General features: G+C 37.7%; 1 protein-coding gene across 3 annotated transcripts in view; it reads left to right on the top strand.

Moving 5' to 3' along the window:
• Nucleotides 1-27,236, top strand: part of LOC131044849 (protein translocase subunit SecA, chloroplastic) — a 169,748-nt gene that overhangs the window by 38,558 nt on the left and 103,954 nt on the right. For 2 of the 3 annotated variants that reach the window (XM_059221447.1, XM_059221443.1), the window contains exon 4: nucleotides 23,277-23,483. The exons of the other annotated variant lie outside the window; for it this stretch is intronic. In XM_059221447.1, coding sequence (XP_059077430.1) covers nucleotides 23,277-23,483 — 207 coding nt within the window. The remainder of the gene's footprint in view (nucleotides 1-23,276; nucleotides 23,484-27,236) is intronic. 3 annotated transcript variants of the gene reach the window in all.

Raw genomic sequence — 27,236 nt, 5'->3', positions numbered from 1 at the left:
TTAATGTAATAATAGATAAGTTACTCTCAAATTATATTAAATAAACATTAAAAAAATAACAATATATCTATGCAAAAAAAAATATATTGAAGAAGGAACTTTTATAAACATCAATTATATCAATAATTTAAATAGTAAAACATTAATAATAATAATAGTGAAACATTAGGGCAATGACTATAAACAAAATTGATAAATACATATCTGTAAATCAAGAAGAAGCTGATTTCTGGCACGCAAAGGATTAGTTAGAGGTCTAGGGTTTTCAGGCAAGGGAGCACTCCAAGAGGACACGGTTCTTACACAGAACCCCACATGCCTTCACGGCATGAAATAAACACGGTTCTTACACAGAACCCCACATGCCTTCACAACATGAAATACACACAGCCCTGGCCAGGACACTCCCAGGTGTACGCTGTACCCCGAGTTGGACACACACTGTATGCCCCTTCTCCAATGCCCAATGCCCAACCACCAGACCTTAACTATCCCCTCTCTTGTGCTCCTTTCAATTTATCCTTCTGTGTATTGTATTCTTCTCCTGTGCCTCCTCCCCCATTCTCTAGTAATTTACGGGTTTTTAATAATACCCCAAGGGTGGTTAAAAAAGTCACACCCTTTCATTATAATAATGTTTCTTAATTACTTTGAAATTTATATATTCCTTTATTACAAATTCTTCCACGGGAAAAAGTCCCATAACAATGCAAGCTTTAAAAAAATAACTTAAGTGGACACCATCAAAGAACAATGTTTCACTGTTATTATCTCAAAGCTTATTGCAACAATTTCATACAAAGCTCCCTCCTTTTACAAATGAGGGGGTCACCCCTTTATATAGGCCTCGGGCCATGATTACATGCAAACCCTAATTAGGGTTTTCCCTAAAAGATTCTCCACACATGATGCAACAAGGTGGGAATCTCCAATTAATAACCCATCATGCCCATATACATTTAATTTAAAGAGCCTAAAATAGCATCCATTGCGCATTAAATGCATCACCTCCTTCAAATTCGCCCAACATGCGTTGAACATTCATCCATGCAAAAATCACCCCATTATGTCGTAAATGATCCATCATTTCCACATGCAGTGGCTGCATGCAAAAGGAATCTACCATAAATTCAACATGCAATGACCGGGTTGCCATTTGGTCAAATATTCCGGCAATGAATGCGCCACCATACTACCATGCGTTCAATAGATCCTCGCCATGCAAATGGACTCTGCCGTCGTATATCCGCTCCTGCACATTTGGAATTGTTGGAGAGGGAAAATTCGATTCAGGAAGAATTTTCTTGAAGTCTCCTCAACTTTCCTTGCTTGAAGAAGGTTTTTCATCAATTCTGCACATTTCCTATTTTTTAGGAAAATTTCCAAATTAGGGTTCCACGGTCCAGGAGAGAGAAAATTCTCATACGAATCCAAATCTGTAAAAATTTTGAAATTTGGGTGTGATTTGATGCCCGAGAATGGATTTTTCAAATTTTTTCCTAGGGGGAAATTTCTTGTTCAGTTCATCCCCAATTCCTTCCTTGCCTTAGAAATTTTATGTTCAATTCATCCTTGGGTGTATTTCTTCCTTGCTTGGAATTTTGTCTCGAAGGAAGGAATTTCCAATACTTAGCCAAATTTTCATCTTTCTTGGAATTCTGTCCTGAAGGAAGGAATTTCCAACACTTAGCCAAATTTTCATCTTTCCTGGAATTCTGTCTTGAAGGAAGGAATTTCCATTACTTAGAGCCAAATTTTCATCTTTCCTGGAATTCTGTCTTGAAGGAAGGAATTCATTACTTTGTGAATTGTCCATGTCTCCTTTTCAACATCCCTATTTTTTAGGGATCCTCCTAAAATTTAGGAGTCAGGTTCATTGGATGGAGAATTCTGCCACGATTCCGAAACTATAAAATTTTTCATATTTGGTCAGGGTTTGATGTCTAAAAATAACATAACTGAAAATTTGCTTGAGGGGAATTCTGCTTTTTATTCCTCCTTGACTCCTTGGATTCCGTGCCTTAAAGCAAAATTTCAAATTCTTTGCTTCGGTGAAAATTTTACCACGCCAAGGATTCATGAATTTTCTTTTTGTGAATGGCTTCTTGGATTCAGCGCCCCAACCCATGCCTGAGCGCATTTTGGCCATGTCCATGGAATGATGGATTTTTGCACTTGTGAATGACTTCTTGGATTTAGCGCCCCAGCCCAGACCTGGGCGCATTTTGACTCTGTCCATGGAGAGGTGGATTATTGCACTTGTGAATGGCATCTTCAATTCAGCGCCCCAGCCCAGATCTGGGCGCATTTTGGCTCTGTCCATGGAGAGGTGGATTATTGCACTTGTGAATGGCATCTTCAATTCAGCGCCCCAGCCCAATCTTGGGCGCATTTTCACCACGTTCATGGATTCATGGATTTTTCCATCATTTCAGGCTCTTCGTCAGGATATATATATATATGAAATATAACATTTAAGTATAAGTTTTCTTATACTTTAAGTTATATTTCATATATATTGTCAGGATGTTTGAGAGTGATTTCAGGTCCATAGGAATATTTTGGAAGATCTTCCAAATTTCCAGACTTAGTCAAATTTCAGGCCATTTTCGGATCAGGATGACATTGGTGGATTGATGTGAATTTCTGGACTTGGATGATCATGCTTGCTTTCCTCTTCTGGAATAGGAGATCCAAACTTAGCCAAATTTTGACCACTGTCTGTGCTGAGATGCCACTTTGGGAGTTTGAAGGTGGATTTTCCAGACTTGAACAATTTTGTGCCTTCCACTTCAAGGATGATTCTCATACTTAGCCATTTTAGACCCTTGCCTGTCTGCTTTCAACTTTCCAGATTTAGAAGTGATTGTGCATGTTGATTCTTCGCTGTCTGCTAGCCAGATCCTGCCACAAATAGACTTTCCTGAAATAGAAACTTTCCAAAATGTCAGAGTTAGAGCCTAAAACATGACGCATGAATGACTTACTATAAATAGAAACTTACTAAAAATAGAAATTACTAAAAATAGTAAGTTTGATTTTTGGCAAAACGGCGACATTCCGGGACTCAGAAAAATCCCTAAAAAATAGGGACTTTCTAAAAATAGAAAGTTGCTCTGTTTGGGCTCAAATTTTACTGTGAGGTCCCTTGAAGGGTCTTGATTCCAGTTGTATGTTCAGTTTTCGCAAAACCCTAATAGAAACCCCTGAAATCTAGGATAAAAGGCATAAACTGAAAAATGAAACAAAACAAGCCCTAGGCTTAGCTGAATTTGCTCAAACGAAAGGCATACTTGACCAATATGACCCCCAAACACTTGCAAAGCAGAGAGACTGACAAGACTGCTGCGAAAAGACCCCCAAAACCGGGAGGGCCTAAAAAGTAGGGGGTCTCCATTTGCAATGGGGCGATGTGTGAAAACGTCACAACAAGTCTCTACTGTAAGGATTTATATTTCAATCTGTAAATGTGCTCTATAATTAGTGTGTTCCTCTGTTAGTGGTATCCAAGATAACTATCTTGTAAACTGTGGTTTGCAATATTGTTACTTGATCTTGTCTTTGAATCTTGGTCTTGTGGTTCAATTAATTTTTGATATGTGAGAAAAATTTATTTCTAGCTCATGGCATGGAATTTCTCGGGATTTGTTGTTGTGAGATTGATTGCTGGTATTTTATCTTGGTTTGTGATCTATTAAAAATAAATAAATTTAAGGCCAGTGGCCAATTTAATGGTGTTTTGTTGAATAAAGAACTTCAGAGGCCGAAGGCTTGGAGTGGGTTGATGGGGCATTTAGCACTTAGCCTGACAATCCAAAACTAGGATTTTATATATATAGCAATTGCCTTCTATTTATAATTTTATGATTATAGGTTTTTCCTAATATAATTTTTTAGAGAATTAATTTTTATTTTGTCTCCCTAGTTTTAGTTTTTAGTTTTTAGTAATTATAATTTTAGGTTTTTGTAATTATGTCTTTTAACTTCTACCTAGCATTATTATTTTTTTTTTCTGAATGTGAAAAAATTATTTATATTTTATTTTTGTAATGTTTGTTTAATAAATTAGGATTGTAATTCTATAAGTTTTTAATTTTTCCTGATAAGGTAAAAAAGATTAAAGCCATACTAGTAAAATATATAAACAAAAATGGCTGCTTACATCTTGAAAGAGAGAAGAGAAGCTCCAAGTTTAAAGTTAAAACATTACATAAATTAAAAGCTAGTGGCTATGTAGCTACTACAAAACTTATCCCATTGGTCTCTCACTTCTTCATCACTTGACATCAGTATTGCAGGAGGCTGCTCATCCAGCTGAACAGCCTTGAAAGGCTTTTCTAGGGAAAGGCCTACTTGCTACATCTTGAATACCTTTGGTTCCAAACCAACACATTCACACATGGTATCAATTTTCCTGCCCTCCAGGACCATTGTCTCTCTGGGTTGTGCTTGTTGTAAACCTCAACTTTTCTCCGTCATATACAATAGGTCAAATTCTAAAGACTGCAGGTCTTCATTAATAGCTTAAGTATTAGCAGCATCGAAAAAACTCTGCCTGCACCCCTATTATGTGAGCTGCCTTTATTACATAAGATGTGGATTGATGTGGATCTTTCATTAATAGCTTAAGTTAGTAGCATCGAAAAAACTGTCTGCACACCTATTATGTGAGCTGCCTTTATTACATAAGATGCGGATTGATGTGGATCTTTCATGGCATGCAGCACTGATTTGATATTCGACTGATTACCCCTTTAGCTGTTCAACTGTGCCCTTTACAGATTCACTGGTGTCCACTTTGCAACTTTTCAGCTTTGATGCCCTCCATACTAGCCCATTACAAGAAAGTGACTTGCTTTTTGTTATCTTGTGCACCTCATCCATAACAGAGTCTTCATCCATGAGCTTTGAATCTTCAAGTCCTCCATTAGTCTGACAAGGGATTTATACTTTCCAGAGAGTAAAGACTGATCTTTTTTCTTCTCCTTTCCAATAATGTTTTTTTTGAGGACACTTTTCCTTTTACTATATTGCTACTCCTTTGCGAGGATTCAGAGGATTTCAGAATTGATTTCTCCATCACCTGATTTCCACATCCTAAAAGACATCTTGGTGAATATTGTTTGGAGTTTGGAAAACAGGAGACTTGAGAACCCAGAAAGAATTATTGCTCTTTCCCACGAGCTGTGGCATACTGAGGCCATACACAAGCCTCTAGACTCTTCTCTTCCGGAGAAAGGTTACTATAAATTGTTCTTGTCTTCAAATTCTGTCATGTCCCCTTTCTAGAGTGGACATTAGAGACGGAAGAGTTGGCCTATCATTGGAGTCTCGTAGGCTATCAGAGGTTGATTGGGACTCATTCAGTGCATATAGTGACTGGATTTTGGCTTTACAGGCAGTTTGGAGCCAGTTTGGAGCAGTTCTTAGATTTTAGGGGATATCCCTAAATTTTAGGAGGTCGTGACAGTTGCCAGTCGTGAGGTTATTCATGACCTTTCAAATGGTTTCAGTTTCAGGATGACAGGGTGTGTTCCCTAGTTTCTAGGAGCATCCCTAGATTTTAGGGAAGGGACTGCCAGTTGATCCATGATTTCCGACGTCAGTCACAGATAGGTGACAGGTTCAGTTTTAGGCTTTTGGTGTGTTTCGAGCTTTCTGTAGCTATTTGGGTTATATTTTTAATATATTTAAATATTTCCTAAGTTAGCGTTTTAATATTTTAAATAAGGTTGTCTATAGCCATTTCGGAGTAATAAGGGGTTTTTGGCTTCATCTGGATTCGTATGCCCATGTGTTATAGCTTGTTGGAAAGGTCTTGAACTTTTCTAAATGATTTTCACTTGCCAGGGTCCTTTTGGCGCTCAGAGTTATTTTATATTGAAAAAGTGGTGTTTTCTCTATTCTTGGGCGCCCAATATTGGGAAATATGACTTTATATTAAAGCGCACTTTTCATATATCTTTAGGGTTCGATTTGGAAGGAAAGAGATATAAGGAGAAGGAAACCTAATTTCTCATTATCTTTTACATATTGAAAACTTGTTTGGTGCAATTTTGCTCTGGTAGAGCAATTCTTCAATCTAGGACGCAAACCCCATGATTGGTACTGGCTGGGACGTAGCCCTCAGCTATTGATTGGCAGTGGATTCTTTTGGCATTGGCATTATTAGTCAGAGTGTATGCGCTATTCCTTGTGGAGATTCAGATTGCTTGGTGAGGGTTTCAGCAGGGTGGTTGAATTTCCTAGTTTGGGCATGATTGTTTCAGCTTGATGCCACCATTACAGCAGGTACACTATACGCTGGAAGTGGTGAAGACTTTCATTCAGCCATAGCTGGTGTTCTTGGTTTGTGTTCATCATCTACCCTTCAGTTGGTGCCATTATTGGATGTAAGCACATCCCCAATGCGTAGGGAATAATCTGGATATTATAAATTAGAAATCTGCCTGGTACAATTTGTATCAATTCTGATTTAATTGAATGTTCTTACTTGTTTCAGTTTCCTTCCTTATTTGCTGTTCTTTATTCATTACTTGCTTATATATTCAAAGAAAAGGAAAAGAAACCAAACATTTTGCAACTTCTCTCTATTCTGTAAGACCATCAACAAAATCACAGGAAAATATAGTTTATTATTTTAAAAATTACAGCAGATCAGCAAGGGGATCCATCAGGGATCTTTCAGTGGTATCAGAGCCTACATCCTGCCAGCCTGTAGGGTTTATGAGAAATTGCCACATCTGGGTATTGGATAAAAAAGTTTTGATAATTCATTTCAGCATCTGGGTACTGGATAAAAAGTTTTGATAATTCGTTTCAGCATCTGGGTACTGGATAAAATGTTTTGATAATTCATTCCAGCATCTGGGTATTTGATAAAAGGTTTTGATAATTCATATTAGCAACTGGGTAGTTGTCAGCGTACACATTTATGCTTACAGTTGACAGCTGGTAAGACAATACGCTGGCCAAAGTCCCAAAATTGTTGAGAACAAACTTTATTTTGACCTCCGGTATCCGTTGGGATATTAGTTTAGTTACAGGTAAATACCATGGCTATAACTAAAATTGGGCACTCAAAAGTTTCATCTTCTCCAACACGTAAAAGTAGGATGCCTCCTGCCAAGATATTTAATGATACAGTTATGAGCAGCTATCATCACTATTGTTCTCTTCCTAAGATGATACGTGAGCTCCTTTCATTCACACAATTTATGGGTGTACCCGGAGCAGACGAAGATAACTTGGTAGCTACAAGTTCAGATCAGTGGCAAAGAAGGAAAGAAGAATGAAGGGTGCAGGAATCAGGAATGGACAAAGAACTTTCATTTAGGGGTAATGTACCTCTACATAAGAATGTTTTGATGCCCTCAAGTTCCGATGAGTGGGACAAGAATTTATGTGATGGTTTTGTTAGACATGTGGATTCAACTCAAGGAGACATTAGGACAACTTTGGATAATGAATTGTCCTCACCTTCCGTGTAGGGGATTTCCCAAGAGGCAACTGATTTAGAGGTTAGCAATTCTGATTTTCATGACAGCAGTGAGGTACCTTTGCATCAGCTTGAGGTATCAATGTCTACATTTGTACAAGATGGTGCCAATGGGCTGTCACATGAAGGTATTCAAAATTCAGGTACCAATGATGCTTTGAATGTTGAGAACTCATATCATGATGATTCTGGTTTTATAGATCAGACCTTAGAATCCAGCGCAATATGTTCTCTTAGTAGCATTGGACCCCAGGATCGTGAGCCAGTGGGTTGTGCGGACACATGGGATGCAGAAGAGAGTGATGACAGTGCATTTTCAGCAGTATCATCATTGACGGATGTGGTGTTCTCAGAGGCACAGAGCAGCAGTACTTTGGATGAGGTTGTATCCATGGCTGAGTGCATACACTATGTTGACTACAGAGAGGTACAGGATACAGATACAACTTCTTTCCACAATGTGGATTTTGAGTTTGTACAGTTACAGGAGAGCCAACATTCCCAGACTCCTCATCACCTGATTGGACAACTCAAGGTTGATGACAGGAGTATAGACACAGCTATTGAGCATTTCGATGTCGCTCGCCAATTGTTGGCTACACATAGTTGGAGCACCCTCATGATTGATGAGCAGGGCAGCAGTGATTTTTCCTTACCAGAGTTTCATGCTCTTTATGGAGCCATTGGGATACTGAAGCATGAGTATTTACAATTAGTGGCTGACTGAGATTATCTCCTTCAGAGGGATTTTATTAGTTATGGTGCTTTGTTGAGGGAAGAGAAGGAAGTTGATATCCTCTCTCAGGAGCTTGAGGCGATTGTTGTTGCATGGGAGGATACCCAGTTGTCCCTTCAGGAAGTGAACTCCAGATTGGAGGAGCTTTCTGACAGATTGAGAGTGGCACAGACATCATCAACGACAGATACAGTACAGTGTTCTACTGTGACATTGCGAGATTCACCAGAGAGTTGTGATTTGACTCACGATATTACTCCATCATTGTGGCCACAGGCAACTAGCAGTTTGTCAGCTGGTTGGGAGTATGATATTCCTATTGACTTGTTTCCTTCTCTGGAAAGCAAATCTTCTTTTACACCTCTTACAGCTGACGAGGGAAACCGGTATGTTTCACCGCAGAGCCACAATGCTCAGTTGAGGTGTATTTTTGATTTTGGATCTCAGACATATGAGTTGTCTTCAGATTCATGGTTTGAGAGCAGTGGGAGGGATGATGAGTTTGATGGACAAGATTATGACACAGAGCCATTGAGTGAGCCTACGAGAGTCCATTTAGATTACCTCGCGAGGAGTGCACTTCATTTCTCTTTTAGTCCGATTGTAGATGATTGGATGGCTCGCAGATGTGAGTTGGTTCGGGACTTATACTCTCCGTGTTGCGATAGTGCTCTCCCATCTTCAGAGGATAGAGTTATTGATTGCAGGCACCTCATCCAGCAGTTTGGGATGGATTGTTTGCGGGATCAGCAAACAATCAACCTTTATGATGAGCAGTGATCGTCAGAGTTTTTCATCTCCTTGACACAGAGACTTCATCCAGGATCATGGGGGAAGGATGATGCATGGATTAGCAGATGTGTTGTTATGGATGGTTATCACAGGTGTGAGAGTTTCACAGTGGTTGTAGAGAGACACGGTATCGAGGATGCCTCTTACTATCATTGTCTCTTCATGACAGATGGATGTGGATTTAGTTTTATTTGTGATCCAAGTGTTGATTCATTTGATACAACATCTTATAGGGATTATAGTATGTTGCTCCAGATATTAAGATTATATGGCACTTATATCAGAGGAGAGCAACAGGAGTAGTTTATGTCCTACAGGTGGTTTGTATGGGATCATGGTATAAACATGTGTAGTACCTTTCTTTCGTGGATCCTACATGGGTTGCTTCACTTCAGATGTATAGATGTAGTCGTGGGTGTACAATGGTTGTTGACGCTTGGACGGTATGTTCGGAATTTCACAAGGATGGAGCTGGAGTTTACCCACTATCCATCTCAGTTTATCGAGCAGAGTGGGAGGACAGCTGATCCACAGGTTGATTGTCATCAGATAGTTGACGTGGATAAGTTATGCGATGTTACTCCTAGTGAGTACTTTGAGCCAGTTGATGTGGCAGTTTCACCTGATTCTCTAGACAGGGTGATTGTTTCATTGCTGGTTGGTGATTACATATTTTTAGATGCCAGCCTGGACAGTGATGATTTTAGTCAGTATTATATATTGTCTAGTGAGTTGGCATTAGATCTTCCGGCACATCAGCAATAGTGTGTGGCAGTTGTGTGTCACATGTGTCAGATGGGGTCAGATCAAAGAGGGTCTTCCATGGATTGGCATTCATTGGATATTATGACGGATGTTATGCATGTTGGTGATCACAGACACACTAGTGATCTTGGCATTTATGGATATTTGATCTATGGAGATGATATAGTTTTCCATTGCTCACTTGAGGTATTCAACGGGAGCTATGCTTTGCTCTGGAACCTGTTGACGTGTATTTTATACACAATCATACACAGAATAAAATACCAATAGGTATCTTATCCTCTCTTGAGAAAATAGTCTCTAACTGCTGAAGATCTGCAAAAAGGATCAGTTAGATGGACTCCAAGGTTCTTTTAGTGGGGTCTCCACGTGTGGACAAGCTTTTTAGTGGTATGATGTGATTTGCTGTTTCCTCCAAGGCGTCTTACGGATTCCAAAGGCTCGAAGATTTTACTAATCTAAAAGGAACTTTCAAAAAAAAAGCAAAAGATAGGGTTTGAGAGGTCTAATCTAGCCTAACCCTATGAACGACTTAGCATGAATGAGATTTGGCAAGACTCAACCAACTTCAATTTTGCCATAAGATAACAACTCAATTGAAATTGGTGCGATCTTCTAAGGTAATAATGATGTTCAATGCATCAAAGACCAAGGACACTACTACGAAGGTACATATCCTAGATACGAAAATGCTTGAAGGTTAAGGACTCAAAATGTTTTCCAGTCGACCACACAAGGCGTTCCTACAATCAGCAAGAAGCTAGTGGTTTGGATTGCGAATCCTACCAAATATCAAATCCCACACTTAGTCTTTCAAATTAACAAACTACTTTGATTGAGCGTGATTCAAGTACATCCAACAACCATGAAGATAACTCAAGAAATTTGCAACAAAACACCATAACTTCAATATTTTATTGATTTCCAAGTCATCATATACAACAATTGCTTGAATTTCTCTCTTCAAGACTCAATCTTGCTACAAAAATTGCTTCTAACTCTAATCTCTCTTACATCAACTATTGACTACTACTCTATTTCTCTATTATACTATTACTAAATGAAATGAAAAATGGGGGTATAAATAGCATCCCCAGTTACAATGAAAGGTCCAGATTGAAAATAAATCAATGGACAAGATTATGACACCTAAACCTTAATTAGGGTATGTTACAAATGACCTCCTTTTTACTGAACAATATTAAATACATAGCCAAATATTAAATTCGGCACAAAAATCTAGGAGGTATCAACCAATGAGAAATAAGATGTCATGTCATCTGTAACAACCTTTCATCTAGAATCTTATTCCCTTTCCAATTCTCTTTCTTAGCAAATGCAATGAATTTTGTCACGATTCCGTCGATTTCTGTGATTGGAATCTCGGGAAGATTCTTGATACTCTCTTCTAAGTGGATGACCTGATCGAATGCATCTAGAAGAGCCGCGTCCCAAGTAGGTTCAAGTTCCTTTGTTCTATCAATCAGGAGCATGGTGGCATACATCTGATCATACTGCTCATCTGTAACATCTGCGTCCTTGCGAAAGATGATCTTGATTCTATCCTCAAATTCTTGTATATCTACATCTGTCTCGACCTCGATCCTTCTGCCAAGAATGGTACGAAGTACCTCAAATACTCTGTCCTGGATCGGATTGATCACCTCCTCAACTTGACCACATCTAACACTGATGTCCTCGAAGAGAACACTCTTTATATGGAGTAAGGTTGACCACTGAAACAAACTGTGAGAATCACCTTCTAAGATCCTCTCCTGCGTTAAAATTCTTCTGGATGTGTGTCTTATTACTTTCAAGACAGGGATGACAACGTCCTTGGTATGGGCAAATGCAGCTACTGTTGCCATCAATCTGTGAATAATCTCAAGAACTTGGATAGCCTGATGAATGATCTTCGACATCCTTGTAACAAACTCTATGGCCATTGTATGAGATCTATCCATCCAACTACATGTACGCTGGACCAGGTTCCTGAATCTTTCTGCTTCATTGATTGATTGAAGGGGCAATGCCTGCACTGGTGATCTAACTGGATCCTGACGTCCCAAAGGTTCATTGATGTGACTGAAATAAGTCCTCCATGCACCGACCTCTCTCTCAAGCTTTCTATTCTTTTCTACTTCTTCTCTAAGCTTGTCCTTTAATGCCTCAAATGTGTCGGTGGCATCATCTAAAGTCTGCTCTGCTGTGGATGGTCCTAACTCAATAGTCTGTATATGATAGTCTTCTGCTAGGATCTCACCCTCATATTTGTCTGCTGCCGGTGTAGCTATCTGCAGTTTTCTAGATCCAGTCTCATCTCGAATCATCTTGGACATCTTTGTAGCCTTCTTCTTCTCTGTCGTCATATGTGAACGTCCAACAAGGCTCTCTAAATCAATTGCACTGTCCTCGTCCTCAATTACGATCACCTTAGTCAATCTTTCCTTCAACCAATCTGGGATATTCGATCTTGTCTCTTGAACTTGAATTTCTTTATGTACTATTTCTTCTTGTCTGGGAGGAGATGTTACTTCATTATCTTCTTCTAAATCATAGTCTTGGAGAGATCCATCTGACGAAACATGCTGTGCCTGTCCTTCCTCCTGTCTGTCATTCTGTACCATCGACTCCATGGACTCTTCTACTCGAACTGTTCTATCTTTTGGTCTGGAAGAAGTACCTGGTGTTTGATCTTTGTTGGCACCTAACTTTTTCTTGGAAGGCTCTTTCTTTTCTGATCTTTCCTTTCTCTTCGAACCTCTCGAATGGAGATTGCCCTCACTGGCACATCGAAGGTTACCTTCACCTGAATTCCTAGGATTAGGATTGCCTTCACTAACACTGGCTCCACCTTCGGCTGGTTTCTCTTCCAAAGTAAAAGACATAGCTATGCCTTGTTCTCTCAATTTCTGATGCTGAACGTCTACCCATCTGCGAGTACAAGACAAGACTGGTGCCATCAAATCATCTAAATCCACGGCCTCGGGCTCATTCCAATTCAAACTTATTGTTTTGCTTTCTCTATCATATGAAGATTGGATGTGCCTGCCGTTGTCCTGAGCTTGGTCGGCCACTCTGTAAATCTTACATTTCCTGATGAAATCCAAAGGCAATCTAGAATGTATCTTTCGTTTCACTTCGAGATCATCTAGGAGATTCATCATAAAATCTTCAATTTGGTGCTCATGTCTAAATCTTCTACCGACCGTCTCCTCTAAATGTCCAAGGGGATCAAAACTATTCCTCCAAGCAAAAGATGAAAAAGAATACAAAGCTAACTCCTTCTCTGCGTCATCCATGGCTAAGACATTTGGACATACCTCAACTGAATTACCCAAAATAATAGGTACCTGAACTCCATTCTGATGTCTGTGTCTGAATGCCTTCACATATGCTGCCAACTGCCTTGTTACTTCAAGTAACACAATTCTGTCTGTTGGGTACCTCGGCAACATGTATGGAGGTAAAGGACATCCATGCACTCTAATGTAAGTGAACTTGGGAAACTGAATGAACCAAGCACCGTACCTCTTGATGAACTCCTGGGCATCCTGAGATAATCTGTTGTGAATCCCTCCTTGCAACGTCCTTGTGATGTTCATCGTGAAAGTATCATTGACTAACTTGTAGTTCTTTCCTGGCGGATGATGCAAGTAGGTATAGGATTCACAAGCTCTGACCTCGCCGGGTCCTCTTCCAATCACTCCTCTGTGAGGTAGTCCTGCGTACTCAACACTCCTGATCAAAGCATAGATGACGTATGAACTCATGTGGAAGGACTTAGTAGCCCTGAGTCTCCTCAACTGTACGTCTAAGCAATGGCTAATTATCCTAGCCCAATGTATTGTACCCTTTCCTTGAACAATCACCTGGATGAAGTAAAACATCCATTTCTCAAAATAGAAGGCATGAGGTGCTCCTGTAACTCTGTTGAGCATGGTAATCAAATCTCTGTACTCCTCCTGGAAATCAATCCGATGCGGTGTGTTCGGTACTTTGCTCAGACGGGGACGACTCTTGAGTAGCCAGTTCTTGTTGATTATGCTTAGGCAAGCATCTGGATCATCATCGTACACTGATCTGGCTCCTTCAATGCTCTTGTATATCATGTCCCTGTGCTCTGGAAGATGGAAGGCTTCACTTATGGCTTCCTCTGAAAGGTACGCCAAAGTGCTTCCCTCATTGGACACAATTGTCCTAGACTGTGGATTGTAGTGACGGGCACACTCGATCATCAACTCGTGGCACTGAATAGCTGGAGGAAAACCGGCCGCCTTGATGATGCCACTCTCTATTATTCTCCGGGCGACAGGTGATGGCTTGCCGATGTAAGGGACCTCTCGGAACTTCTTCGTGCTAAAGTTCCCCAAGTTGGTATCTCCAATGTTGCTCCACTTCGACACGATCTTGGTCTCCACTTCTTCGGTCTTCTGATCTTCTTTCATGAGAGCCGAGCGACTGGTGGATGCTCCTGCCTTCGGGGTCGCCATACCTACACAACATTTCATTATAAGAAATAGATTTTGCAATAACGTAAATAAGAGAGACAAATTTTTAGGAAACCTCATGATAAGTCTCTAGAGTTATCATTTCCTAAAATAAACGATTGAGCCTAAGAGATTCAAAATTCAAAATTTCAAAATTTGGAATATGACGATGAATGAATAAAGCAATAATAATAAATCGCCATACCTCAATAGAGAGCTAACTCTAGAATACAAAAACAAAATTCGCCTCGGCAAAATTTGAGGTATAAAATAGTCTTCAATATGATCTCCTCAAAATCGACTTCGCCACCTCTGGAGAGAACGTGATCTTCAATTATCGCCTTTGGCGTGGTCTTAAATGATCTTCAAATTTATCCTTGACAAATCGCTCAAACAAATCCTCCAAGTCCTTAGCAAATTCGCCTTAATGTATCCTCAAGCTCGCACTTGGTGTGGTCTTCAAATTCGCACCACCTTTTGATAACTAAGCGCCACCCTTGGTTGGAATTCGCACCACCTTTAAACACACTTCGCACTATATTCGCCTCTTCTTAATTCGCATGAAGAAAGGTAAAAATGATTATGTGAAAATGAAATCTCTCACCCTTCATATATAGCGCGCTCATCCTTTCACCCCTTAGGCCGACTTGCTTAAATAAAACCATTTTTTAAATGATTTGCAATAAAATAACAAGGCCGACTTGCTTAATTGGGCGTTTCAAATCGATTTTATATTAATTAAATAATTAATTATTAATGCCTTGCGTTTTTTATTTGCAAATTTCGATTTTAATAAAGGCAAAAATAATTAATAAAGATCAACGCCACATTAAATGCCAATCTAAATAGGATTTTCAAATTTTAAATCGATTTAGCATTTAAGGAAAATTTGAATTGTTTAATTTGGCGCCAAAACTGGAAAACAAAGGGACGTACCTCATCGCTCTGGTCCCTTGGAGAGGGACAGGAGCGATTCATGATTTTGGTCTTGATTTTGCATTTCTTACGTCCAACTCCTTCATCTTCGTGTTGAAAATCGATCATCTTGATGGTCCTTCGAATTTGATCGCCTTGTGTGCGCATATGGGTGTCCTTTAAGTGCATATCGCCCTGGTCCTTGTCCAAAGGACAGGAGCGATCTTCTAGTTTCTACGTTCAATATGCATCTTCTATCCTCGATCTTTCATTGTTAGCGAATAACATCTATGCTCATTCCTTTTGCGCTTATTCCATTTGTCTTCATTATGTGTCTGGACGTATTAAAGGGACCATCGCCCTTGTCCCTTGGAGAGGGACAGGAGCGATCCACGTTTTCTCCTTGACCTTGGCAACTTTACACTTTGATCTCCTTTGCGATGTCCTTCAAACGTCGTCCTTCACACTTTGCTTAACCTCGCCTTGCTTCGTCTTTGAAAGAATATGCGTGCTTTTGATGATATCGCCCGGTCCTTGCCCAAAGGACAGGAGCGATGTGAGCTTTTACCTTGATTGGCAATGTTTGGACGTTCAACACTCTTGCGAATTATCTTCAAACGATGCCTTGGACCCTATGCTATCTTATGACGTCTTGACTTAGCTTGAACTTGAAGCAAAACGAGGAATCCAAAGCAAATCGCCCTGGTCCCTTGGAGAGGGACAGGAGCGATATAGTCTCCATGCTCAAAATGATGATCATTTTACGTCCAAAACCCTTGTATATCATCTTTTTATCATACCATGGACCCTCTAGAACATTGCAACATCTTGTCCTTACGTAAATTTTGCATGGAATGGCCAATGCATCTAACATCGCCCTGGTCCCTTGGAGAGGGACAGGAGCGATCCTTCCCTTGTGGCCACTATCTCACTTTGCCCGGTTCCAAGTTTATATTCAACGGACTCGTCCCTCTTCACTCTATTCGTCCATGCCTTGACATCATCTGTAACTTTGCAAGAAAAGCAATTATATCAAAAATCGCTCTGGTCCCTTCCTGAGGGACAGGAGCGAACTAGGCATTTAACACTGTTATGGACGTCCCAAAAATCTTCAATTTATATTCAACGCATTTATCTCATGTTTTCCCTTGTTTTTGAACGTAAACTTGCCTTGACCTTTGTTTGGATTTTGCATAATGAAGGAAATCGCTCTGGTCCCTGGGAGAGGGACGGGAGCTACAAGGTACCTCGCCCTGGTCCCTTGGAGAGGGACAGGAGCGATTTAGTCAATATAGGTCATTCTCCTTCGTTTTTGCATCTCAAATTATATTCATTTGGCAAAGCATCTTCCTTCGGACCCTTTCAAATTGTTAAGTCATCGAAATCTTGCAAGGACAAGGCGAAATTGAATTGTAGCTCCGGTCCTTCACTGAGGGACAGGAGCGCTTTTCCTCCTGGAGGCATTTCTGTGCTCATGAAAATCTTCAATTTATATTCAATGGAAAGATATCGCCATTCTCCATCACTTCCAACTTGAAAGTTGTCTGGACTCTGCAGGGATGATGAGATATTTGAAAATGAGCTCCCGTCCTTCACTGAGGGACAGGAGCGATTTTGCTCCTACAGGCCAAAATAACATGATTTTTCACATTTTAACACTTCACGAGGCGAAAACAAATCAATTCCAATGCCCAGGATCAAAAATCAAAAAAGGTCAAAATTTGATCAAAATATTCAATCGGACAAAAATTCACATTGACTGTCAACACTTAGACAAATTCAAGCTCTGCATTAACATTCCAATTGAAAATTAGACCATTTTGGCGAATTCATTGCATTCAAAATTTGCATTCTAGAAAAGGAAGCTCAAGAGCTCTCAAAAAAAAAAACGACTGGATTTTTGGCCTGAAAAGACAAAATTTAAAACCCTAAGGCTTGACCCTAAATCCAGACGACCAACTAACTAACAAAACCCTAGAAACGAAAGCAAAAACGAGCAAAAAAACAAGCAAAAAGAGGGGGTCCCCATTTGCGATGGGGCGATGTGTGAAATGGTCACAACAGGACCCAGGCAGTGTTGATTTGATAGCACAGGTGCTTCAGCGTTTTGAGGAGCCATTCCAGACCAGGGTATTGCATGTTGTTTATATTAGAGATGAGCAGCAGTTACATGCAATGATTTGTTTACGTCTTATTTGGGATGGTGGAGGATTGGTGTTTCAGTTGCTTGTGGCCAAGCAACTCCGAGAGGGGAGGATTGTCATGTCCCCTTTCTAGAGTGGACATCAGAGACGGAGGAGTTGGCCTATCATTGGAGTCTCGTGGGCTAGCAGAGGTTGATTGGGACTCATTCAGTGCATATAGTGACTGGATTTTGGCTTTGCAGGCAGTTTGGAGCCAGTTTGGAGCAGTTCCTAGATTTTAGGGGATATCCCTAAATTTTAGGAGGTCGTGACAGTTGCCAGTTGTGAGGTTATTCATGACCTTTCAGATGGTTTCAGTTTCAGGACGACAGGGTGTGTTCCCTAGTTTCTAGGAGCATCCCTAGATTTTAGGGAAGGGATTGCCAGTTGATCCATGATTTCCGATATCAATCACAGACAGGTGACAGGTTCAGTTTCAGGCTTTTGGTGTGTTTCGAGCTTTCTGTAGCTATTTGGGTTATATTTTTAATATATTTAAATATTTCCTAAGTTAGCGTTTTAATATTTTAAATAAGGCTATGTCTATAGCCATTTCGGAGTAATAAGGGGTTTTTGGCTTCATCTGGATTCGTATGCCCATGTGTTATAGCTCGTTGGAAAGGTCTTGAACTTTTCTAAATGATTTTCACTTGCCAAGGTCCTTTTGGCGCTCGAAGTTATTTTATATTGAAAAAGTGGTGTTTTCTCTATACTTGGGCAATATTGGGAAATACGACTTTATATTAAAGCGCACTTTTCATATATCTTTAGGGTTTGATTTGGAAGGAAAGAGATATAAGGAGAAGGAAACCTAATTTCTCATTATCTTTTACATATTGAAAACTTGTTTGGTGCGATTTTGCTCTGGTAAAGCAATTCTTCAATCTGGGACGCAAACCCCATGATTGGTACTGGCTGGGATGTAGCCCTCAGCTATTGATTGGTAGTGGATTCTTTTGGCATTGGCATTATTGGTCAGATTGTATGCGCTATTCCTTGTGGAGATTCAAATTGCTTGGTGAGGGTTTCAGCAAGGTGGTTGAATTTCCCAGCTGGGGCGTGATTGTTTCAGCTTGATGCCACCATTACAGCAGGTACACTATATGCTGGAAGTGGTGAAGACTTTCATTCAGCCATAGCTGGTGTTCTTGCTTTGTGTTCATCATCTACCCTTCAGTTGGTGCCATTATTGGATGTAAGTACATCCCCAGTGCGTAAGGAATAATCTGGATATTATAAATAAGAAATCTGCCTAGTACGATTTGTATCAATTCTGATTTAATTGAATGTTCTTACTTGTTTCAGTTTCCTTCCTTATTTGCTGTTCTTTATTCATTACTTGCTTATATATTCAAAGAAAAGGAAAAGAAACCAAACATTCTGCAACTTCTCTCTATTCTGTAAGACCATCAGCAAAATCACAGGAAAATATAGTTTATTATTTTAAAAATTACAGCAGATCAGCAAGGGGATCCATCAGGGATCTTTCAAATTCCTTCTTATTTTGAAACTAAAATTACCACAAAGCCAAAACCTATGGCTTTCCTCAGACTCTTTTCCAGTTGGATTTGCAAAAAACGGTAAGAAACTAGAGGGGAAGAGTAGAGGCAATTATCTGCTTCATCTATTTATATTATAAATTCCAATTACAAAATACACCTCTATGTGGCATTATCATTTATCATTATTTTTCAAAATATCGCAGAAACTTATTACAATATTAATATTTCACTCCCAAACTCAACTGCAGAAGATGGAAATGTATGATCAGTGAGTGTCAACTAGTAATGTCAAGTAGAGTCTTTGTAGGACACACTGTAACAATCACATTAAGAAGGGTATTGAGCCACCTATTTGGTATCTCAGGTGGTGAAGGAGGTGGAATCAGAGCATGTAAGAACGTCACTCCTAAAATAAAGGCAGCATTGGTGAAAGACTGGAAGAATTAATTAATACGAAACCAAAAAGGGGCACAAAAATACAGTGAATTCAGGAGGAATTTTCAAGGTCTAGAATGCTCCCCACTTTCTTCTTCTTCTTCAGCATAGCCACAAGATTAGTATTGCCATAAAAGACAGTGGGACAACATCATTAAACATGTTTTTGAAGCATTTCTATAAAGAAGAGGTTGATCCATGGGCATATTTCATTTACAAGTCTCCCGTTCCATTTTATATGGTCGGGAGTTCTCAAATCCTCAAATCAAAAATATAATTCAACACTCAATTGGAAAATGGTATACAACCCCAGTTTCAGAAGCTTTGAGGACTACTATTTTGAGAATATTAAAAGGTGGGCAACTGAAACATTGGTATATATTAAAGACTCATAGAGGTCAACAGGCTGCATCATGTAGAGTGATGGCTGGTCAGTTATGCGCAAAAGGCCATTACTCAAAGTGTTGGTGTATTTACCTAAAGTTGCTGTATTTTGGAAGGTATCTGACACCATGTACCACAAGAAACTTTTGAATATATTTTCAACATTTTGAAGGAACCAACTCTTGAAGTTATTGAATAAAACATGGTCCAAGTTTTTGGTAATGGCAAGAATTTTGTGAGAGCTGGAAAGTTGACAGTAGAGAAGTATCCACATTGATATTGAATTCCTTGTACGACTTGTTGCATCAATTATGGCTTCAGGATTTTGCCAAATTTCCTTGGGTACATAAGGATTGTTTAGAAAAGACAGAATATCAAATTTATAAACAGATGGCCTATTCACTATATATCCTTGTACAACTTCTTGCGTCAATTTATGGCTTCATGATTTTGCCAAGTTTCCTTGGGTACATAAGGAAGTTCAAAAAAGGCAGAAGAATTATCAACTTTACATGAAGCAGCATGTTATTTGAATCATGCATTCTTATCACGTAGTGAGATAATCTGACCATGAAGTCAGATTTATGCAGCCACTGGAAAGCTTGTTCCTGATCAAGGAGTTGCCAATAAAATTAGAGAGCAACTTTGGGCATACAGGAACGGATGGATTATTTGAAACCTGGTCAGCTATAGATGATAGGGAGAACATGCATGGAGATGAGTGCTGGTAATTCTATGGAGCAAATACACCTGAAACACAACATTTTTCAGTTTGTATCTTGAATCAGGAAGCGCATCAGCCTGTAAGAATTTGGAGAAGCTTTGAGCAAGTTCAGTCAAAGAAACAAGAATAAGTTGTTATTGAGAAGATTGGGGCTACTTGTTTATGTTGCAAGAATTTTGCAACTAAACTTTACAAAGTGGAAAAGATGAATCTGCTTTGAAGAACAAGAAGCTTCTGCAAGTTCTATAACACTCTTCTGATGAAGCTGATCTTGATTTCATCTATAATCAGCTGGAGGGTGAATATACCATGTTGGTAGTGATGATGTGCTTTTGACAATTTAGAGGTTTTTGATGTTACAAGTGGGGTTTACCCCAGAGTGAAGTTCAATAATCTGACGCATCACTTCTGGAAACATTTTAAATATTTTTATTTAAGATGTTTTTAAAAGTTGTTTATTTCAATTAATTTCTGGTAACTGCTTGTTAGAAAATTGTTATAGTATATTTACCTGTATGAAATTCGAAACTCTTTAGAAATGTGCATTCATTCATTTTTGGATTCATAATCTAAAATAAGTTATATGTTTTTTTAATTGAAGTTCATGAATTCGTGGCTGATTTTGTAAGCAATGAATATTTTATGATTTTACTCTCCAAGAATTTAGGTGGCTCATTTTGTAAGAAACAAATATCTTAAAAATTTCATCCTTGGAGAATTTCAAGGTGGAAACTTGGTTGTCAATTAAAGCTATTGCTTTTGCACATTTATATGACTCTTTTATGTTCTGACCTAAACATTCTTTGGTTGTTTTAACTGCTGTATACAGATTTTCCACCGTGATCTCATTGTCATAAGTAATAAAATTTACTTTCAAAACTGATTACTGGGACAATTTATAATTGTATGACCTTTGTTGGGTATATGGCACACAAGACTTCTTTGTTCTCCTGCTTATTTTCTTCCTTCAAATCTTTGAACATCCTCATCATATCTGTTCTCAGGGTTATTATCAATGGAGGTTTCTATGGACATTGTCATAATAAATTGTTAGATTGCTTTGGTGTTTGCCTTTATCTTCACTTTTCAAATTCTTTGTTCAGTCATAGGCATCATTTTAAAGTGGAACAGTCTTCATCTTGGATTTGTATTTCATTTGTAGGCCCTTGATGAACTGGCTCTTCTTCAATTGTCAGCAGGAGGATTCTACCATTTATAGATCAATTCCTTCAAGATCCCATGTGTTCTGAGAAAATCATTCTTTTCTTGTCTTGTATTATAGATTTCCACACTAAGTATTTTAAATTCCTCATCAAAAGCCTTTTATAACTATCTCCATGTACTCATTGCTTCATTTCCTTTTAAATTTTGTGTAGACCAATCGTCAGCCACCCCCACAAGGTTATTCAAAAAGAGGTTACTCAGTAATTTTTGTTAGTTTGACAATTGGCGGTCCTTACACATTGTGATGTTGAACAAGTTTCTAATTGCTATTGCCTATACACTTTGGCATTTTTTATTAATTTACAAATGGCATAGGGATTTCCACAAGTGTTATTGATTTATTTTCGTATTATTCCCTTCCTTTCATGAGCATAATGCAATACCTCTCTTACTTTACCCATATAGGTGTCCTATCTTCAACACTGTTGATTTTGAGCAGGACTTGCAGCCAATTCCTCTAAGGTGTTGCTTGATGTTGTACCTTTTTCAGCTATAGTTGTTTCTCCATTGTTAGCTCTGTTGTTGGTGATTGGCTTGTCATTGTCTTCCACTGCAGGATCCACCATTTATGTCTTGTTGGCATTGAGTTTTCCTACAATTAGTCATTCTCTTCTGCTACCTCAACCACAAACTATGGCATGCTCAATGTAATCTCCAATTTTCTTTCTTCTACCACTTTTTCTTGTGGGTCCATTGTTGTTGATAACAATCTAGCATTTCATTTTATCTCAATCTCTTAGTATCTTTTGACTGTTGTAGTCCTGACTCCTCTTTATACCCTTTCTCACAATTGGTATAATGTGATTCTTTTGAAGCTTTCGGGATAAGTTTTAAATTATTTTGGCTTTGCTTTGGCTCTTTCTCTGCCTTTTGCTCTTTCTTCAATGCAATCCTCATATCAATTTCACAAGTTGATATTTTTCTTCTTGGTCTAAATCCTCAGACATTTGGTAAGCCAATATGATGATTGTCTCACTCTCCAATTATTGATAATTTCGTGTTCTTTCCAATCAGGGAATTTTAAGAAGCTATTTGCAATTTTTTTGCCTATGTCATTTATGTAATCATTGAAATGTTGTAAGGAAAAAGGCAGGAACATAGAGGATATATGGTGAGAGCATAGAGAATTTTTCTAGTGAATGAAAGCAATATGGGAATAAAATAAAAAATGTTTCTTTTTCAGAGAAATCATGGAAGTATCAAATAGATACTTCTTATTTTGGGGCTAAGGGTGTAATAAATTCTGATACTGTGCTTTTCACTAGAATGGGGCAGTTTATAAGAGTTTAAACATCTGAGAATTACAGATCTAATTCTATTGCTCATGTGGTTGCAAAGGACAAGTTAGATACGTTCCTTAGTAAATAAGCAAGATTTAAGCCAAGTGCTTTGAACCTATACATCAAAAAAGGTTTAATAGGATATTGAGACCAGCGTGAAATGTATTTTGACTTTTTGACTCACTTTGTTCGCAAAGGGACATCAACATAATTCTTTACTCATATTTCTTTATTTGCTTGGTGGCTGTCTGGACTTGCTCATATTGTACAAGCTTCTTAATTGAGATCATAACAAGATTTGGAAATTCTGACTGTTTCTGGATTTGACTTTTGATATGCTGACTGAAGGAGCCATGGTTCTTCACAAGGGAGAAATTGCAGAAATGAGGACAGGAGAAGGGAAAACACTTGTTGCAGTTTTACCTGCTTACTTGAATGCGTTGGCTGGAAAAGGAGTGCATCTTGTTACCGTGAATGATTATCTTGCTCGACGGGATTGTGAATGGGTTGGTCAAGTGCCTCGCTTCCTGGGACTTCAGGTTGGCCTTATTCAACGTAAGTTTGCAATAATTATGTAGATTATAGGCCTTTGACTAATTGATATAATTCTTTAAATTAATTTATTAGTATATATTTCCAACAGCCATATATTGGACATGTTGTTGAAGATGTCTAATTCACTTGAGTTAGGGGGTGTGGTAGCTCATGAGGTACTGGAACATAGTGAAGATGGAATACAATTAAAGATCTGCAACTGCTGTATCTGGAAATATGATTTCAATTTTGGTATACGAGAAATCTTAATTTAGCAATTACCGGCATCTCTCTCATCTTGCTGTTTGTAAAATAACATGATGTGTCATGTCATCTGTTCTGATGATTATTTCAACCGCAATTATCTCTATTGTGACTATATATATTTTTCACAATTTAGCAAGCATATATTGAGGACTCATACTTTGACTTGCACTTTCTGATTGCCAGCATCCTTGTCTTGTTAGCATATGCCCTCAATTTTTAATCCAAAAACTCATATCATTTTCTTTATGGGAGAAAGTTTCGGCATTTAACAGAGGAGATGTTTATCGTGTTTTCATCAGTCATCTGTAGTCAGATTTCATGTGACATTACTAATTCTTCAACAGAGCCTGTGCTTATGAAAATCTGATTTGTTTAACCTGTGATATAAATAGGAATCATAATACCCAAAGGTTCTTATATTTCTATAATTTGATCTGGGATGCCAGAAATAAAATCAAAATTCCTCTATATGCACTTCTTTTTACATGCACTGAATCTATGATGTCTTTTGAGACTCTTTCCAATTTCTTCATGCCATTGCTGTCACCCTTCAAATTTTTGCACTAGTAGCTTTATCATTGATATTTTTTTTTGATGGGAGATAACACTGCCATAAGAGGCCCGCCAGAGCAAATGGGGTCCATTTCTTCATAGATGCCATTTTGATCCAAGCTATAGCATGTGGAGAGTGTTTGAAGTCAAGGAAGGCTTCTTATTTTTGTTAGCATTCCTCTTTGACAACATCAATACTTCCAAATTTCCATAAATCACTAAAAGTATTCGAGTTAGTCTAAGTTTGTTCTACTCACAGGTTAAGTCGACACATTTGTATGAGTTATAATTTTGAGGAGCACAGTAAAGATATTGAATCAATAATTTAAGGTATAGAGTGAATTTTGTGTGTCATTTGTCTTAGGCTTATTATGATTTGGTCAACAGTCTTTATCGTAATTTATGCCAACTTTATAAAAGGAATCAAATTCCTTAGAATTATTCAAGTGGAACATGCATTTTAATAATAGTGTCAATGCCAATGTATACATAAGGGGCCATGTACAAGTTACATGATATGGGCTAAAAGTCAAGTTAGTTTAATATATGCATAGTGTATGGTAAAGTTAATTCAATATTGGACTAACATACTCAAATAATACCAATATTAAGATAAAAGTTTTGGGTAAAGTAAAAATATGAAGTTAACAAGTGGTTGAAGTGTTAGTTAGTTGCCGGTCTTGGTTCGGATTTGGATTCTGGTTTGAGATTCCGGTTCACAAATCGTTCAAATTTTTTTTGGGTGGGTTCGGGTTCACTTTGGGTTCGTCCGTACAAAAACATATAAAAATAAAAAATATATACATATATGCAGCAGTAAATAAGTTCATAATACACCACTATCAACTATGCTAATCAAAGATGTAAAAATCTTAATCGGCAATGAATCTTTTGGTCGAAAATTTTTAAAAAATCGGGAATCGGCAAAAAATCAAGAAAAAATCGGCAAAATTATCGAACATTTGAAAATATATAATATTTTAAAATATTCTAAAAAAACACACATACAATGTTTTAATGCTAATGCTAATAGATATTCTAAATCTATAACAGTAATTAATAATTACTAATTAGTAATCAATATGAATATATAACAGTAATGTATTGTAAACGTATTAATAATTTTTTATAATAAATATATTAGTAATTTCTTAAATTAAAAACTGTTATTAAATTTATTACCAATAAATTACTGTTTAATAAATTTTAAAAATAGTAAAAATAATGAGAGATTTAAATTACAGAACATAGCATATTTTAGAGAGATTTTAATGATGTAAAAAATGAGCAAAATTGTAAGATTTTAATAATAAATAATGTTTAAAAATTTAATTTAAAATATTATTAATATAAAAAATATATATTAAATTTATATATGAAATAATAAATATATTATAATAAATAATAATAATAAGTTTAATTTAAATATTTTTAGAACTCAAGTTTTAACATATTGAATAATAAACAAAATTATATAAATGTAAAACATAAAGTAAAAATAATTTTAATTTAATTTGAAAAAGAGAAAAATTAAAATAAGAACGAAACTTAAAAAATTAGTCAGCCTCTTCGTGAGTTTCCTTGAAAAAGCTGACGAAGTGCAAGGCAACTGGTGGAGCTTCTCTTCGCACGATAGAGTTTTCTTCCACCATCATAGTAAAATTTTTTTTTACTAGAACAAATATTTGCCCTTTAGCCTATCAAATACATGGCAAATTTAACTGAATTTTTATCGATGTTTTGAAATCCGTCGAATTTCGAACTTCATCACTGAAATTTGACAAATGCGGTGACACAACTTTTAGGGTTTCTGACGAATTTAGAAGGCGCGATTTTTTATTTTTAACTTGTGATTTAAACCGAAAAAACCCTGATTTTTTCTGGAAAAAATTTGCGATTTTTTAGGTAAAATCGGGGGCGATTTTAATGCTGATTAAATTGGCTGCCCATTTGCCTCCCGATATATCGCGAATTTGGCGATTTTTTGACGATATTTCCATCCTTGATGCTAATAGTAAAGTAACATAGCAAAATACATCACCATATATATTGATGTTTTAGTCCAAATAACATAGCAAAATGCCAAAATAGAGCACCATATCAATGTTTGAGTTCAAAAATAATAATGTCAACATTAACAATCAGCCATCATTGATCAAATATCATCAAAAGTCATCAAACATATCATCCTCCCATGCAAATTAGAAGCACAAACAGTGCCACTTGCAGCAGTACTTGCTATCTCAGCCTCAGGAGCAGCCTCATGATCACTAGGTAGCTCACGATCATCATCATCAACTCCAAGTGCATCAAGGTGGGCAATTGAATCTTCCAACTCTGCACGCTCTGGTTCAACATCCCAATGCTTTGCCTCCCCTTGTTTGTAGGTATTGTCTTTGTGTGTTAGGAGCCTCAAGTTTGAATGCACATAGACCAAGTCTTCTGTAATGTCCCCACTTTGAAATAAAATTCAATAATAAATGATAACAATAAAATTAAAATATTTAAAATTAAATTAAAATATAAAATAAAATAATTAAATATAATTAAATATGATTAATTAAAAATTAATTAAGTTAATGAAAAGTCAAAAGAAATGAAAGGAAAGGTTGTGACTCCCTCAACAATGAGATATAAAAGGGAGAAGAGAACCTCATTTGAGAGGGGGAATAAATTGGAAATGGGAAGTGCAGATCTGATTTAAATGATAACTGCAGATCTGATTATGAGAGGTTGTGTCCCTTTCAAAGGGCAGAAATAATGAAGAGTTGCACTCTTTCAAAGGGTGCTAATGGTGAAAGGGTGTATCTCTTGCCAAAGGGTATACATGATGAAGAGGTGTGACCTCTCCCTCACATTGAGAGATATAAAGGAAAGGAATCAAAAGCATCTAGTAAGATCACCATTGATCAGATTAGATCAGAATTGTTATCAAGTTACAGGCAGTAACATTTG

Source organism: Cryptomeria japonica, chromosome 1 (genome assembly GCF_030272615.1).
Source record: "Cryptomeria japonica chromosome 1, Sugi_1.0, whole genome shotgun sequence".
In the NCBI taxonomy this organism is placed as follows: Eukaryota; Viridiplantae; Streptophyta; class Pinopsida; order Cupressales; family Cupressaceae; genus Cryptomeria; species Cryptomeria japonica.
Note: the sequence above shows the minus strand (reverse complement) of the source record. Positions and strands in the feature narration are given on the sequence as shown.